The sequence below is a fragment of the Neovison vison genome, chromosome 3, assembly GCF_020171115.1.
Source record: "Neovison vison isolate M4711 chromosome 3, ASM_NN_V1, whole genome shotgun sequence".
In the NCBI taxonomy this organism is placed as follows: Eukaryota; Metazoa; Chordata; class Mammalia; order Carnivora; family Mustelidae; genus Neogale; species Neogale vison.
The window spans coordinates 26,741,757-26,757,708 of NC_058093.1; the positions used below are offsets into that span (position 1 = coordinate 26,741,757).

The 15,952-nt window shown below is 38.7% G+C and overlaps 1 protein-coding gene across 1 annotated transcript in view; it reads right to left on the bottom strand.

The window, feature by feature from the left end:
• The window catches only part of LOC122902284 (peroxisomal trans-2-enoyl-CoA reductase-like), a 32,663-nt gene that overhangs the window by 13,076 nt on the left and 3,635 nt on the right, over window positions 1-15,952 (bottom strand). Inside the window, exons 4-5 of the mRNA XM_044241565.1 lie at window positions 11,730-11,811; window positions 442-538 (exon numbers count right to left, since the gene is read on the bottom strand). Of these exons, the coding sequence (XP_044097500.1) occupies window positions 442-538; window positions 11,730-11,811 (179 nt within the window). The remainder of the gene's footprint in view (window positions 1-441; window positions 539-11,729; window positions 11,812-15,952) is intronic.

Here is a 15,952-nt window from a genome sequence, read left to right on the forward strand (position 1 = left end):
TCTCTCTCTCCTAAAGAAGCATTAATGATACACCAAGAAATAACAACATAATCTGGCAAATATTCGTTCTCTAAAGCAGAGGTTCTCAATCTTCATTGTGCATTTGAATGTCCTAGGTGGCTTTTAAAAATACCAACACTTCAACTCCATAGCAGGGAATCAAGCTTATCTTTCAATATTTTTTAGACGTTTCCTAGATAATTCTAAGATACTGTCAAGACTGAGAATCATTGGCTTCCTTTCACCTGCTTGACACTCTAGTCATAAATCAAAGCTTCAGTCTCTCCAATTTTACCTATTTTTAAAAGCCTGTGTTTCCTAGTATGCAGGCATATGAACAAACACATCCATCGACAATACTAAGTGAATCAGAAAAGCGTGTATGGAACGTTTACCTACAGGGTAAACGTTACCAGAAAAACGTATGGAACGTTTACCTACAGGGGCAACACAGTTGATCCTTACTCCACTGCTAGCCCATTCCACAGCCAAGGACTTGGTGAGGTTGTAAACCCCTGCTCTAGCGGCTCCAGAATGCCTTTAAAAGACAAAGCATAACAAATCCAATCAGCTTCCACTGAATGTTTCTCTCATTAACTCAAGTGACAGGTATGTCAGTGGCCTGTCAGATCCCCACAGGTATGTTCTTATTGAGCTGTTTTTTGGAGTCTTCGTCTGAACAGTGGGAAAGAAGTGGGTCCTTTAACAGTAAAACCAAAACACAGGTATCTCATAGTCAATTGTGTGTGACCAGCCCACACAAGATTCTTCAAAACACCCTGACCATAAGAGAAATATTTTGAAGATCTTTTATTATGTAGAAAAATTAACAGATAGGTTATTTTGGGAGTTACAAGTGTGGTTATCTTTGAAATCAATTTTAGATGACAAGGCATAAGAAATTCATATATTGGGCTAAAAATAGTATCAGTAGACTTTCTAAACACACCCAAATTTATGTAAATTTTAATATATTTTCAGATACAAAGTTCAGGGGGTATAGCTCAGTGGTAGAGCATTTGACTGCAGATACAAAGTTCAAAATAGATAGGTCTGCATGGATATGGGGTCTTATGCACAAGGTACACTGTGGCTTAGAATTTCTAATTATAAGGTCCTCTGACCTTATAATATCCTCTGACCAAGTATGTCAGATCTGGGGGCATATCCACTTCTCACTAGAGAGGACCTACAGAGACCAACCTCTTTGGAGAAAACCCCTTTCTGTCCCAGTGTTGGCCACAGTAACCTTAGTAGGGGATTCCAGGCAGAAGACAACTACTTTGTCAGAATTACCCAAGAGATTCCATCGCCATCAGGTATGGCCACAACTTCTGTTGCTACCGCATCCAGCAGTCTGGGTCTATCTGTAGGACATGTTCCCTTGCCCTGCCTACCGCCCCCAATGCTAAGAGTGGCCCAAAAGCAACACTCAGCTGGAAGGATAATGGAAATTTCCAGGCTTCTCCACAACACCAGAAGTAAGAGGAAGTAGCAAGAATAAACATGCTTGATTGAAATGCAATCAAGCCCTGGCCCTCTTCTGTGAGGGGGAACTAGAGGTGTTTGTCCCCTTGCACTCAATGTCCTGATCACCAGGGCCACCACATGAGGTCCTGCCTCAGCATAGGAAAAGCCTCAGCAGTTATGTTGACCCCCTGAAGAAGAAGCAAGTGGCAGATGTTCAGAAGCTGGAGTAACGGCCAAAGAGAGACAGCCACTAGAACGGAGAGACAGGTGGAAAACCAGAGACAGAAGTTACTGAATTTCAGCATCTGAACCAGTTTGGTATACATGAGCAAGAGGCAGATGCAGGGCAACAGAATATGCCACTCCAAAATATGACAGTAGGAGCTCAGGATGCCACCCAAAATACACAGCTTTGATAGATTATTTTGAGCTGTAGGCACTTGAAAAATAGCAAATGCAGGGAGAAGCTTTCTCTGAACTCTGCTTATCTGCCTAAATATAGACTGGGTTTCACCCAAAGGAGCTCGATTACCATAAATCCCCTCCCCAAGGGTTTCATCACCCAGGGAAGACTGCCTGTGGTCATATTTGTATAAAGACTAGAAGTTGACATCACACCCAGACACACTCTGTCACAAGCTACCATACCTCCCACCTATTTTTCGAGGGGGCCCAAACATCTTTCGTAAAAACCATTTGCTCTCCTCTACAAGGCCTCCATTGTTCCTCTCCTGTCTTTACTAAGATAGTGGTTCAGTCTGAGCTCTAAGCCACTCTTGGAACCTACTCATTTCTCCCTGGGTATCTCCCGCATACACATGATTTAAACATACAAATAAAAAGTCTTTTTGTCTTATTAATTTGTCTGTTATTGCAGGGGTCTCTACTAAGAACTCAGAAGGGTAGAGGGAAAATTCTTTTTCCTCCCCTACACAGTTTTCTCAAGCTTCACAGATGAAGAGAAGGACATTCAGTAGAAACTTAACACAAACAAAACAACATGTTGAGATTACATTTTCATACTCAACAATCTACCAGAGAAGGTGACAAAAAAGGGTGTGACGTCAGAAGTGAAACTGCTGATGGATGTCAAGGGCATCGGCAACAGGGGAGCCTGAGGCCCATGCTCTCCATCCTTCCCAGTTAAGGAGAGAAGGATGCAGTCTTCCTCCATGGGATTCAGATCTCCTAAAAGTGATACAAGGACTGAAAGAAGTTACTCTGGATCTCCAAACAGCACATCCTAATCTGCTTCTCTCTGAGGATAAACAACAACAACAAACATCAAAACCCAGAAAAAAACTTTGACAACTGTGAAGAAAAAGCAGAGAGTTCATTCAAATCCAGAGAGACTTATAGTTTATCCAGTCCTGTGCTCTGAAAGACTTGATTCTGGTGGGCATTCCTGGGAGGTCCAGGTGGATGAGATGCCTGAATGGGCCATGGGGGTTTGTGAAGATTCCCTTTCTAGGAAGAGAAAGTGGCTCCCATTGGAAGAGAACAGATACTGGACAATTCAGCTTCAGAGTGATGACTATGTCACACTAAGTGCTGCCCTAGTCACTCTTCTTCTAAAGGAAAACCCCAGAGGGACAAACATTTATTTGAACTATGAGTTGACTGAGATTATATGTTACCATTTCCATGACAGGTCTCACAGCTGTTCTTTCAATGACCCATTTTCTGAAGAATGAAGGCCTCGTTTCCGTATCAGATATGATTTAAAATCTCTTACAATCTGTACTGGAACAGATTGTGAGTGATAAACTGTCTTGAAGGTTGTCACAATGCCTCACTGTCTTCCTCTGATTTATAATAGGAAGCAGAAGGATGCATGACTCTCCATGAATATAGCACCAACCAATTTTTTCAATGCTTCTACAACCTAAATACATAACACCATACAGCATACAGTCCTTTTCATCAGGCCTCTTTCACTCAGAATAATTATTTTGAGGGAGGAGTAAAGATGGTGGAGTAGGGAACCCTATTTCAACCGGTCCCCTGAATTGAGCTGGCTATCTACCAGATCATTCTGAACACCCAAGAAATCGGCCTCAGATGTAAGAAGATATATCTGGATCTCTACAAACAGCATGTCTGCAGTGCATGGCCTCGAGGTATGAAGTCGGAAGCCGTGATTCTGCAGGCAGATACCGGAAGATAAATGGATGGGGGAGGAAACCTCCATAATCTTGTACCAGGAAGGCAAAAGCTTCCCACACTGGGGACCGGGCACAGACTCACAGACTGGAAGCCAGGGAGAAAGGACTTTAGGGTAGCCTACCAGACTGGAACCTGGAACTACAGGGGTACATGTGTGAACTGGGGCACAGCTTGCAGTTTTAGAAGCACAAGGGGCAGAGAGTCCGGCCCTGGGAGCGAGGGCTGGGAGTTCTGCTGTGCAGCCTGCAATGCAGGATGCTGCAGTTTTTAGCAGCACAGACAGAGAGACAGTGTGGCCTGGAGGGCTCAGTGAAGAGCAGACTGCAATCTCATTGGTCTGGGACAAAGGTTTGGATATGGTCACTTCTGTTCTGACACTCAGAAGAGACGCATAAAGCCACCAGAGAACCAAAGCCCCTCTTCCCCCAAACCAGCTTTCACTGAGCCCATCCCCCTCCCCCAACAGGGGGCAGGGCAACTCTGCCCAAACAGGGTTGCCTCAGTAACAGTGTGGCAGCCCCTCCCCAAGAAGACAGGCTGAAAGAACAAGAAGCGGACAACCCTAAGTTCCCTATAAAGCAGGTGCATCTTGCTTGGGTTGTGGTCAATAATTTGTACTTTGTACATTTCCTCAACCACCCCTCAACAGAATGATTAAGAGCAGGAACCCCAACAAAGGAAAGAATCAGAGAATATGGCCTCTGCCACAGAACTAATACATATGGATATAACCAAGATGTCAGAAATAGACTTCAGAGTAACAATTACAAGGGGAAATCTAGACTTGAGAAAAACATTAACAACAATATAGAATCTCTAAGGGCAAAAATGAAATCGAATCAGGCCAAACTTTAAAATGCTATGAATGAATTGCAGTCTAAACTGGATAGCCTGACTGCTGGGGTAAACAAGAATGAATTAGTGAGCTAGAGGATAAGATGATAGAAAAGAAGGAAACTGAGGCAGGATGGAAAAAACAAGTTAAAGCCTAAGGAATCAAACTGAGAGAGATTAGCGACTCAGTGAAACATTTCAATATCAGAATTATTGGGATCCCTGAGGGGGTGGAGAGCGAGCGAGCGAGCGAGCGAGAGATCTACAAGATATAGAGCGAGAGAGAGATCTACAAGATATATTTGAGCAAATCGCATCTGTGAACCTTCCTAATGTAGGGAAGGAAATAAGCATTCAAGTCCATGAGGCAGAGAGGACCCAAGATCAATGAGAACAGACCAACGCCCTAGCATACAATAGTACAATTTGCAAATCCCAGATGCAAGGAAACAATCTTGAAAGTGGTAAGGAGGAAGGGATTTCTTATGTACAGAGAGCAGAACATCAGAATAATGTCAGACCTGTCCACAGAGACCTGGCAAGCCAAAAGGGCAAGACATATTCAGGGTACTAAATGACAAGAACACAAATGCAAGGATACTTCATCCAGCAAGGCTGTCATTCAGAATGGATGGAGAGACAAAGAGCTTCCAAGAACGGCAGAAACTGAAAGAATATATGACCACAAAGCCAGCCCTATAAGAAATATTAAGGGGTGTTTCTATAAAAGGAGAAAAAACCAACAGTGATATAGAACAGGAATTTACAGAGGCAATCCAGAGAAAAAAGCTTCACAGGCAACATGACAATAAAATCGTATCTTTCAATAATCACTCTTAACATGAATGGCCTATATGTTCCCATGAAATGGCACAGGTTTGCAGACTGGATAAAAAGACATGACCCATACCTATGCTCTCTACAAGAGACTCATTTTGAACCTAAAGATACATCCAGACTGTACATGAAGGGATAAAGAACCATTTTTCATACCAACAGACCTCAAGAGAAAGCTGGGGTAGCAATTCTCGTATCAGAAAAATTAGATTTTAAGCTAAAGACTGTAGTTAGAGATACAGAAGGACACTATATCATTCTTAAAGCATCGGTCCAACAAGAGGATCTAACAATTGTAAATATTTATGCTCCCAACATGGGAGCAGCCACTACATAAGAGACCGCAACACTCCACTCTGGGCAATAGATCATCTAAGCAGAAATTCAACAAAGAAAGAAGAGCTTTGAATGTCACACTGGACCAGATGGACCTCATAGATATACTACAGGACATTTCACCTTAAAATATCAGAATACTTATTCTTCTCAAACACACATGTTACTTTCTCCAGAATAAACCATATACTGGGACACAAATCAGGTATCAACCAATACCAAAGACTGAGATTATTCTCTGCATATTCTCAGACCATAATGCTTTGTAACTGGAACTCAAACACAAGAAAAAGTTTGGAAGAAATGTGAACACTTGGAAGCTAAAGATCATCCTGCTTAAGAATGTTTACATCAACCAGGAAATCAAAGAAGAACATAAACAATTCGTGGAAACCAATGAGAATGAAAACACATCGGTACAAAACCTATGGGATACTGCAAAGGTGATCCTAAGAGGGGAATACATAGCCATCCAAGCCTCACTCAAAAAAATAGAAAAGTCCCATATACACAAATTAACTTTACACCTTCAGGAACTGGAAAAAGAACAACAAATAAAGCCTAAGCCATGCACGAGAAGTAATTAAGATTAGAGCAAACATCAATGAATCAGAAACCAGAAATATAGTAGAGCAGATCAACGAAACGAGAAGCTGGTTCCTTGAAAGTATTAATAAAACTGATAAACCAATGGCCAGACTTATCCAAAAGAAAAGAGAAAGGATCCAAATTAATAAAACCATGAATGAAAGGGGAGAGATCACAACTAACACCAAGGAAACAGAAACAATTATTAGAAATTATTATCAATGACTATATGCCAATAAATTAAGGAACCTGGAGGAAATGGATGTCTTCCTGGAAACCTATAAAATACCAAGGCTGTAATAGGGAGAAATTGACAACCTGAATATACCCAATAAGCAGTAATGATATTGAAGCAGTGATCAAAAACCTCCTAAAAAACAAGAGTCCAGGGCCCGACGGAGTCCCTGGAGGATTCTACCACACATTCAAAGCAGAAATAATACCTATTCTCCTGAAGCTCTTTCAAAAAAATACAAACAGAAGGAAAACTTCCAAACTCATTCTTTCAGGCCAGCATTACCTTGATCCCAAAACCGGGCGAAGATCCTATTAAAAGGAGAATTATAGAATAATATTCCTGATGAATATAGATGCCAAAATTCTCAACAGGATCCTGCCCATTAGGATTCAACAGTACAGTAAAAGGATTATCCATCATAACCAGGTGGGATTATCCCTGGGATGCAAGGTTGTTCAATGTTCGCAAATCAGTGTGATAGAACACATTAATAGGAAAAGAGATAAGTACCAAATAGTCCTCTCAATTGATGTAGAAAAAAATATTTGACAAAATACAGCATCCCTTCCTGAATAAGACTCTTCAGAGTATAGAGACAGAAGGAAGATTCCTCAATTTCATAAAAACCATCTATGAAGAGCCCACAGCGAAAATCATTCTTGATGGAGAAAAGCTGAGAGCCTTCCCCCTTAGATCAGGAACGTGTCGAGGATGCCTACTCTCGCCACTATTGTTAAACATAGTACCAGAAGTCCAAGCAACAGCAATTAGAAAACAAAAGGAATGAAAGGTATATTCAAATCAACAAAGAAGAAATCAAATTCCCTCTCTTTGCAGATGACATGATACTTTATGTGGAAAACCCAAAAAACTCCACTCTCAAATTACTAGAACTCACACAGCAGTTCAGTAATGTGGCGGGATACAAAATCAATACACAGAAATCTGTTGCATTTCTATACACCAACAATGAGACAGAAGAGAGAGAATTAGGGGATTATTTCCATTTACAATAGCACCAAAAAACACAAGATACCTTGGAATAAACCTAACCAAAGAGGTGAAGGATCTATACTCGAGGAACTACAGAACACTCATGAAAGGAAATGAAGACAAAAAGATGGAAAAACATTCCATACTCATGGACTGGAAGAGTAAACATTGTTAAAATGTCTCTGCTGCCCATAGCAATCTATCCTTCCAACGCCATCCTGGTCGAAACACCAATGGCATTTTTCCAAGTCCTGGAACAAACAATCCTAAAATTTGTATGGAACCAGAAAAGACCCTGAACCACCAAGGAAACGTTGAAAAAGAAAAAAAATTAAAAAGTGCTGGGGGCATCATGTTGCCTGACTTCAAGCTATATTACAAAGCTGTGATCACTGAGACAGCATGGTATGGGCACAAAAAGAGACACATAGATCAATGGAACAGAATAGAGAGCCCAGATATGGACCTGCAACTCTGTGGTCTAATAATCTTCAACAAAGAAGGAGAAAATATCCAATGGAAAAAAGACAGTCTCTTCAATAAATGGTGTTGGGAAAATTGGACAGCTATATACATAAGAATGAAATTTGACCATTCTCTTACACCATACACAAAGATAAACTCTAAATGGATGAAAGACCTCAATGGGAGGCAGAAATCTCTCAAAATCCTAGAGGAGAACACAAGCAGTCACCTCTTCGACATCAGCCACAGCTACTTCTTTCAAGACAGGTCTCCAAAGGCAAGGGAAACAAAAGTGAAAATGAAAAATGAACTTTGGGACTTCATTGAGATCAAAAGTCTCTGCACAGCAAAGGAAATAGTCAATAAAACAAAGAGGCAACCCATGGAATGGGAGAAGATATTCACAGATAACACTACAGATAAAGGGCTGGTATCCAAGATCTATAAAGAACTTCTCAAACTCAACACTCAAAAAACAAATAAGTCAAAAAATGGGCAGAAAACATGAGGGGACACTTCTCCAAAGACAAATGAATGGTTAACAGACACATGAAAAAATGCTCAACATCATTAGCCGTTGGAAATTCAAATCAAAACCACATTGAAATATACCTTATACCAGTTAGAAAGGCAAAAATTGACAAGGCAAGAAATAACAAATGTTGGAGAGGATGTGGAGAAAGGGAATTCAAGTTGGTGCAGCCACGTTGGAAACAGTGTGGGAAAAAAAGAAAGAAAACAGAGTGGCGGTTCCTCAAAAAGTTAATAATAGAGCCATGCTATGACCCAGCATCTGTACTACTGGGTATTGATCCCCAAAGATACAGATGTGATGAAAAGAAGGGCCACATGCACCCCTATGTTCATAGCAGCAATGGTCACAATACCCAAACTGTAGAAGGAACCAAGATGACCTTCAACAGACCAATGGATAAAGAAGATTATTTATACATAAATACAATGGAATATTATTCAGCCATCAGAAAAGATGAATACTTACCATTTGCATTGACATGGATGGAACTGGAGGAGATTATGCTAAGTAAAATAAGTCAAACAGAGGAAGACAATTACCATATGGTTTCACTTATTTGTGGAACATAAGGAATAGCATGGAGGACATTAGGAGAAGGAAGGAAAAAATGAAGGGGGGGATATCAGAGGGGTAGGCAAACCATGAGAGACTATGGACTCTGGGAAACAAACTGAGGGTTTTAGAGGGTAGTGGAGCCGGGGGATGGGTTAGCACAGTGATGGGCATTAAGGAGGGCACGTACTATAATGAGCACTGGGTATTATACAAAAACAGTAAATGTTATACGAAAACATGGGACACTATATCAAAAACTAATGATGTACTGGATGGTGATTAAGACAACATAATTTTTTAAAAAGGAATAATTATTTTGAGATTCATCCATGTTGTTGCATGAGTTAATAGTTCATTACCTCTTATTTCCAATTAGTAGTCTGTTATACAGATATATCACAGTGTGTTTAGTCATTCACCCACTGATGGGCATGTGAGTTACAAACTGTCCATGGAAGACATGAGTTGCTTTTTGACCTACCTTTTGCCCTCACAATTATTTATTAGTTAAAATAAAGGGGCATCTGTGTGGCTCAGTGGGTTAAAGTCTCTGTCTTCGGCTCAGGTCATGGTCTCAGGGTCCTGGGATCAAGCCCCATATCAGGCTCTCTGCTCAGCGGGGAGCCTGCTTCCTCCTCTCTCTCTGACTGCCTCTCTGTCTACTTGTGATCTCTGTCTATCAAATAAATAAATAAAATCTTAAAAAAATTAAAAAAATTTTTTTTTAAATTTAAAAAAGATCAGCAGCTCAGACTAAACTCCCCTGCAAAGATGTAATAGAAAATAGACTAGCCTTAGACAGGATTAAGAAAAATGTGCCAAGACAGCAGTATGACTCAAACATATACACAAGATATCCAGATAGCATTTTTTTTTTAAAGATTTTATTTATTTATTTGACAGACAAAGGTAACAAGTAGGCATAAAGGCAGGCGGTGGGGTGGGGGAGCAGGCTTCCGGCTGAGCAGAGAGCCCGACACGGGGCTGGATCCTAGGACCCTGAGATCATGACCCAAGCCGAAGACAGAGGCTTAACCCACTGAGCGACCCGGGCGCCCCACCAGATAGGCTTTCAACAACTCAAAAGATGCTCCACAGAGAATACCATTTCTTGACCATGAGAGCTGTCCAGAAGTTGACAACACACATTTTGGGTCAGGCTCTGGGGAACATATACTCTCATACTTTGTTGGCTGGAAATACCTAAAAGTATGCATTTACCCTTCACCTTCACCCAGCAATCCAACTTCCAGGATGTACCCTGAAGATATAACTCCACAAATATGAAACAAGTATGTACAGTGTTATTCACTGCAGAATTATTTGTAATGCAAAATGTAGAAACAATACAAATTACTACTAAGTTTGATATAGTACGTGCATTTGAATAAAGGAATTTGAAAAGAAATCTGTAAGTCCCTCATAGTGGTCTACCAAAAAATTTAATAATAATAATAATAATAAATACAGAGAGAAAGAAGGAATGGCTGTTGCAGAAAAGTCATTTTACAGAAGAATATCAGCTAATAAATACAAAAGCAATTATGAAATCAGAAATATCAACATCTTCCGAATCCTAAAGTCTTAAGTGATTCAGGTAAGAATCAACAATGGTTACAAAAATCACAATGGCAAACAGGATATTCATGCAGTGCCAAAATATCACCCTGCACATTACAGTTTACATATTACTAATAAAGGAAGTCAGGTCATGGCCTTACTTGGTTAACAGGCTGTCTCTGGAATGAGAAGGTATGGAGCACTCAACTATGAACCTTATGCAGTTTTATACATATGTAAAAACTAGCATGCTTTGTTTTTATAACACTAGGATAGGTCTATTTCATAAATAGAAATATTCTATGTTGGAAAATCTTTAAAAAATTTTAATTAATAAAATGGAAGGAATCAGAACTTATCAAAGATACAAAACAAATAAAAATGAAATAGATAAAAAAGAAATACAAAATGAATTTTTTGTAAACCAGATTTTTTTAACTACTAAAAGTGTGGTTTTCAAATAGCTTCCTGGCACACTGTTTTCTCTTTATTCTATGTGGACGCCCTTTTAGATTATTAAGACTCTACTGAGCCAGGAGGCTAAGTTAGTTCACTGATTGACTTTTTTATTTTTTTTTTAATCTATTTCCAACATAAAAATTTACCAAAATCAGAGTAAGAGTCAAACATGTCCAACTCCATTACGGAGTAACAATTTAGCAGTACTGTCTAAAATTGAAGATACATATTCACAGTATTCAATTCTAAATTAATCTAAATTTGTTTCATTTCCACATGTTAACAAAAAAAAATCTCTTCAGACACTGATGACCAGTTTAATGACATCTGGATTAGGGTTACTGGATAAAATAGAGGACAACCAGTTAAATTTGAATTTCAGATAAACAAGAAAATATTTTAGCATAAATATGCCCCAAACAATATTTGAGATAGACATAATATAAAACTTAATGGGGCCTCCTGTTTCTATTTTCTTGGCAAATCTGGCAAGTCTAATATGCGTAGGAATGTTTTACAAGTACATTTTTGAAGTTCAAATAAATGGCAATGTTAAGTATTGAGATAGAAACTCATTATAGGATTCAGAATTGTGACTTATGAAATCTTCTCCACCCTACTCCCCCCATTTAGAGGAGAAAACCCAAAGACATAGGAAAAAAATATGTATATATATATATTAAATATGCTTACACAAATCCTGGAAATCCGTTTCTAATAAGGATAATAACATTGACAATAGATCCTCCGTGCTCCTTCATCCAGGACTTGTAAACTGCAGGAAACAGCCAATGACAAGCATATGAAATAGCATCCTGACTCTCTTCTCACTCACCGTCCCACCATCTTGCTTGCTATTTAAAAATTTTTAATTTCAGGGTACCTGGGTGGTTCAGTGGGTTAAGCCTCTGCCTTTGGCTCAGCCCTGCATCCGGCCCTCTGCTCAGCAGGGAACCTACTACCCCCTCTCTCTCTGCCTGCCTCTGCCTACTTGTGATCTCTCTCCCTGCCAAATAAATAAATAAAATCTTAAAACTTTTTTAAATTTACAATTCCTTTTTTAAAAGCCTGACTGAATATAACTTATATATCATGAAACTCATCCACTTTATATGTACAATTTAATGATTTTGATAAACATAGAGCCATGCACCACTATCACAATCCAGTTTTAGAACATTCCATCACCCCCCAAAACATTGCTTTGTGCCCATCTGCAGCCAAGCCATCCCCACGCAAACTCTCATCTACTTTCCATTTATATAAATTCGTCTTTTCTGGACATTTCACATAAATGAAATCACACCATATGTGGTCTTTTGTGTCTGGCTTCTTTTACTTAGAATAGTATCTTCAAGGTTCACCCACAGGGTAACGTGTCTCAATAGTTAATTTTTATTGCCGAATCATATTCCAGTGAATAGACAGGCCATATTTCATTTGTCTGCTCACCAGAGGATGAACATTTGAATTGTTTCCACTGGCAGGTGATGAAGAATACAAACTGTTGGGTGGACATAGGTTTTTATTTCTCTTGGGTAGATGCTTGGGAATGGAACTGCTGGGTCATATGGCAACTGTATGTTTAACTTTTTAAGGAACTGCCAAACTGTTTTCTGGTGTCGCCACTATTTTACATTTCTACCAGATATGCATGAGGGTTCCAGTTTCTCCAGGCTATTATTGCCTAATTTTTTTTTTTATTATAACCATTCTAGTGGGTATGAAGTGATATTTCACTGAGGTTTTGATCTGATGTCCCGAATGACTAATGGTGCTGACAATCTTCTGATGTACTTATCAGCCATTCAGTTATTTTCTTTGGTAAAATAGCTATTCAAATATTTTGCTTATTTTTTAATTGGTTTGTTTTCTTAATACTGAATGATAAGAGCACTTTCTTTGTTCTGGATACAAGTCCTTTATCAGATGTGTGATTTCCTTCAGTCTGGCTTATCTTTTCATTTTATTAATGTTGTCTCTTTAAGTGCAAACATATTTACGTTTGATTAAGTCAAGTTTATCAATTTTTTTTACTTCATACATCGTATTCTAGATGGTGTATCTCAGGACTCTGCCTAAGTCAAGGTCATAAAGATTTTGTGCTTTATTAGTTTTCAAAAGTTACACAATTTTACCAATTGCATTTAGGTCTACGGTCCATTTTGTACTTTTGGGTAACTTTTACTTATGGTATGAGGGAAGGGTCTTCTTGCATGTGGATATCCAACTGTCCAGGACCATCTGCTGAAAAGATGATCATTTCCCCCATAGAACTGCCTTGGCCCCCTTGGCAAAAGTCGTAAATATAAGGGATTGATCACAACTATAAGGGTTTATTTCTAGACTTTCAAATTTGTCCAAAATATCTATTCATCTGTTATCTTGATGATTATCTTGAAATCAAGAAGTATAAGTCCTCCAACTTTCCTGGTTTGTAAAACTGTTTTGGCTACTCTGAGTCCTTTGCATTTCCACATGTATTTTAGGATCTCCTTGTCATTTTCTGCATAAATAATAGGGACTGCATTGAACCTACATACCAATTTGGGAAGAACTACAACCTTAACCATATTAAGTCTTCCAATTTATAGATACTGAATGTTTTTCCATTCATTCTGATCATTCATTTCTCTCAGCAATATTTTGTCGTTTTTAGATACAAGTCTTATCCTTCTTTTGTTAATTCTTTAAGTATTTTCTTTTCAATTCTGCTGTTTTTTGTAGGGGGAGAGAGTGGGAGTGGGGCTGGGGGGGTAAGGTGGAGGGAGAAGAAGAGAGACTCTTAAGCAGGTTCTACAACCAGCGCAGAACCCTACACGGGACTCGATCTCGTGAGAGCTCACGACCTGAGCTGAAATCAAGACTCAGACCCTCAACTGACAACGCCACCAGGTGTCTCTCATTCTTTAAGTAGTTTATCCTTTTTTGAAGCCCCATTTGATATTTAGCCATCAACTGTATTCATACAAATCAAGACAACGTCAGGTGTGTACCCTCAAGACTCACTTCAATAGAAATCTAATTTTTAGAATGTAAAGGCCAGAGAACAAGGAAAGACCCATTCCTACTAAGAGCTTAGACAAAAATAAGAATGGTTTCCCATCATTACTTAAAGCTTTCCAGTTGAGTTCTTCCCAATTCATACTAGATGACAGAAAAAGGAGGTAAAGCCCCCAGAAAAGAAGACATAAAATATGGTATTTTTGGACTCTAAGACAATTCTTTCATATCATTTTGAAATTGTTTAAACTGGGATATGTTTTACAGTTGGTGGCTTCTTAGGGTGCAAATAACGCTGTTTCTACTTTCTTAGTAGTGTATAAAATGATGGTGCATTTCACCAAAGATACATTGAATGTATCTTTCACTCAATGAAATACATTATTTATTTTTAGACAACATGATTGTGTAGCTAAACACCTGAAAGACTAATTTCAAAAACTGTTAGATAAACTACAAATTGCTAGATAAAGCTACAAGATGAACTTGAAAAAGTAGATCTTCCATAAACCAACTATATCCCAGCTGAAAATAATTGGGAAAAGAGCCCATTCAAAATAGCAGGCGTCGGAGTGCCCAGGTGGCTCAGCAGTTAAGCATCTCCCTCCAACTCAGGTTATGATCCCAGGGTCCTAGGAATAAGCTCCGCATCAGGCTCCCTGCTCAGTGGGGAGCCTGCTTCTCCCTCTGCTTGTGTTCCCCCTGCTTGTGCTCTCTTGCTCTCTGTCAAAAAAATAAAATCTTAAAAAAAAAGATAATAAATATAAATAAAATAAAAAAGTAATAAAATGATAATAAATATAATAAAATAATATAAACATATTTTATATATCTATATAAATATAAAAATATATATAATATATATCTATATAAATATAAAAAATAAATATAAATAAAATAAAATTAAAAGATAATGAAATATTAAAAAAAAAAGCTCCCTCTGCTTGTGTTCTCTTGCTCTCGGTCAAAATAATAAAATCTTTAAAACAAGAAATGAAAGAAAGAAAGAGGTCATGAATAGCCCAAAAAGCTTGGAAATGAAAATAAAGATCTATGTGCCATATCAAATATGTAAAAAAAAAAAAAAAAAAAAAACTATGAAAAACTAAAAAGGTATAAATTTATTTCAATTACCCTATACAGGCTTTCTGCTTTTGCTTAAAGCGTACTCTATGTTAGAACTCTGAATTCAGGAGCACCTGGGTGGCTCATCATTAAGTGCCTGCCTTTGGCCCAGGTCATGATCCCAGGGTCCTGAGATCCAGCCCCACATCAGGCTGCCTGCTCAGTGGGAAGTGTGCTTCTTCTCCCATTCCCCCTGCTTGTGTTCCCTCTCTCTGTGTGTCTTTCTCTGTCAAATAAATAAATAAAGTTTTAAGGAAAAAAGAACTCTGAAATCATCTTTGTGTTTTTCCCCTGACACTTTCAGAGCTGTCATGGGAATATTTCTTTAAGAAATGTGAGGGAGTCTCAGGTGCCAATCACAAGTCCAGCTTCTCACATGTGCTTCAGACCAAGGGGCTATAAATCAGAGGTTCCCATGAAACAGTCAGCCACAATGAATGTAAAGCTTTATACTACCAGTTAGATGAAGTTGAAAGCTGGAAATGTCTGCAGGATTTTGACATAGAGATGTTAAGAATATAAAGCCTAATCCATATTAGTGTGAAGACCCTTTGGGTTGGAATTCTACCTGTTCTGTGGTTTTCATCACAAAAACATCTTCGATCGTTTTTAACAAAACCCTTGAATTACTCAATGTCAGGGGTTGAATATCATCACCTATGCAATATAACTTTCAATCCAAAGATCTTCATGCATGCTAATTAGTTGTTAGTCAGAAAGGATGTGAATTGCGGCATTTTCCCTGAAGATTTGACAAGTTACAAGAGATTAAACAGATTCATTTCTTT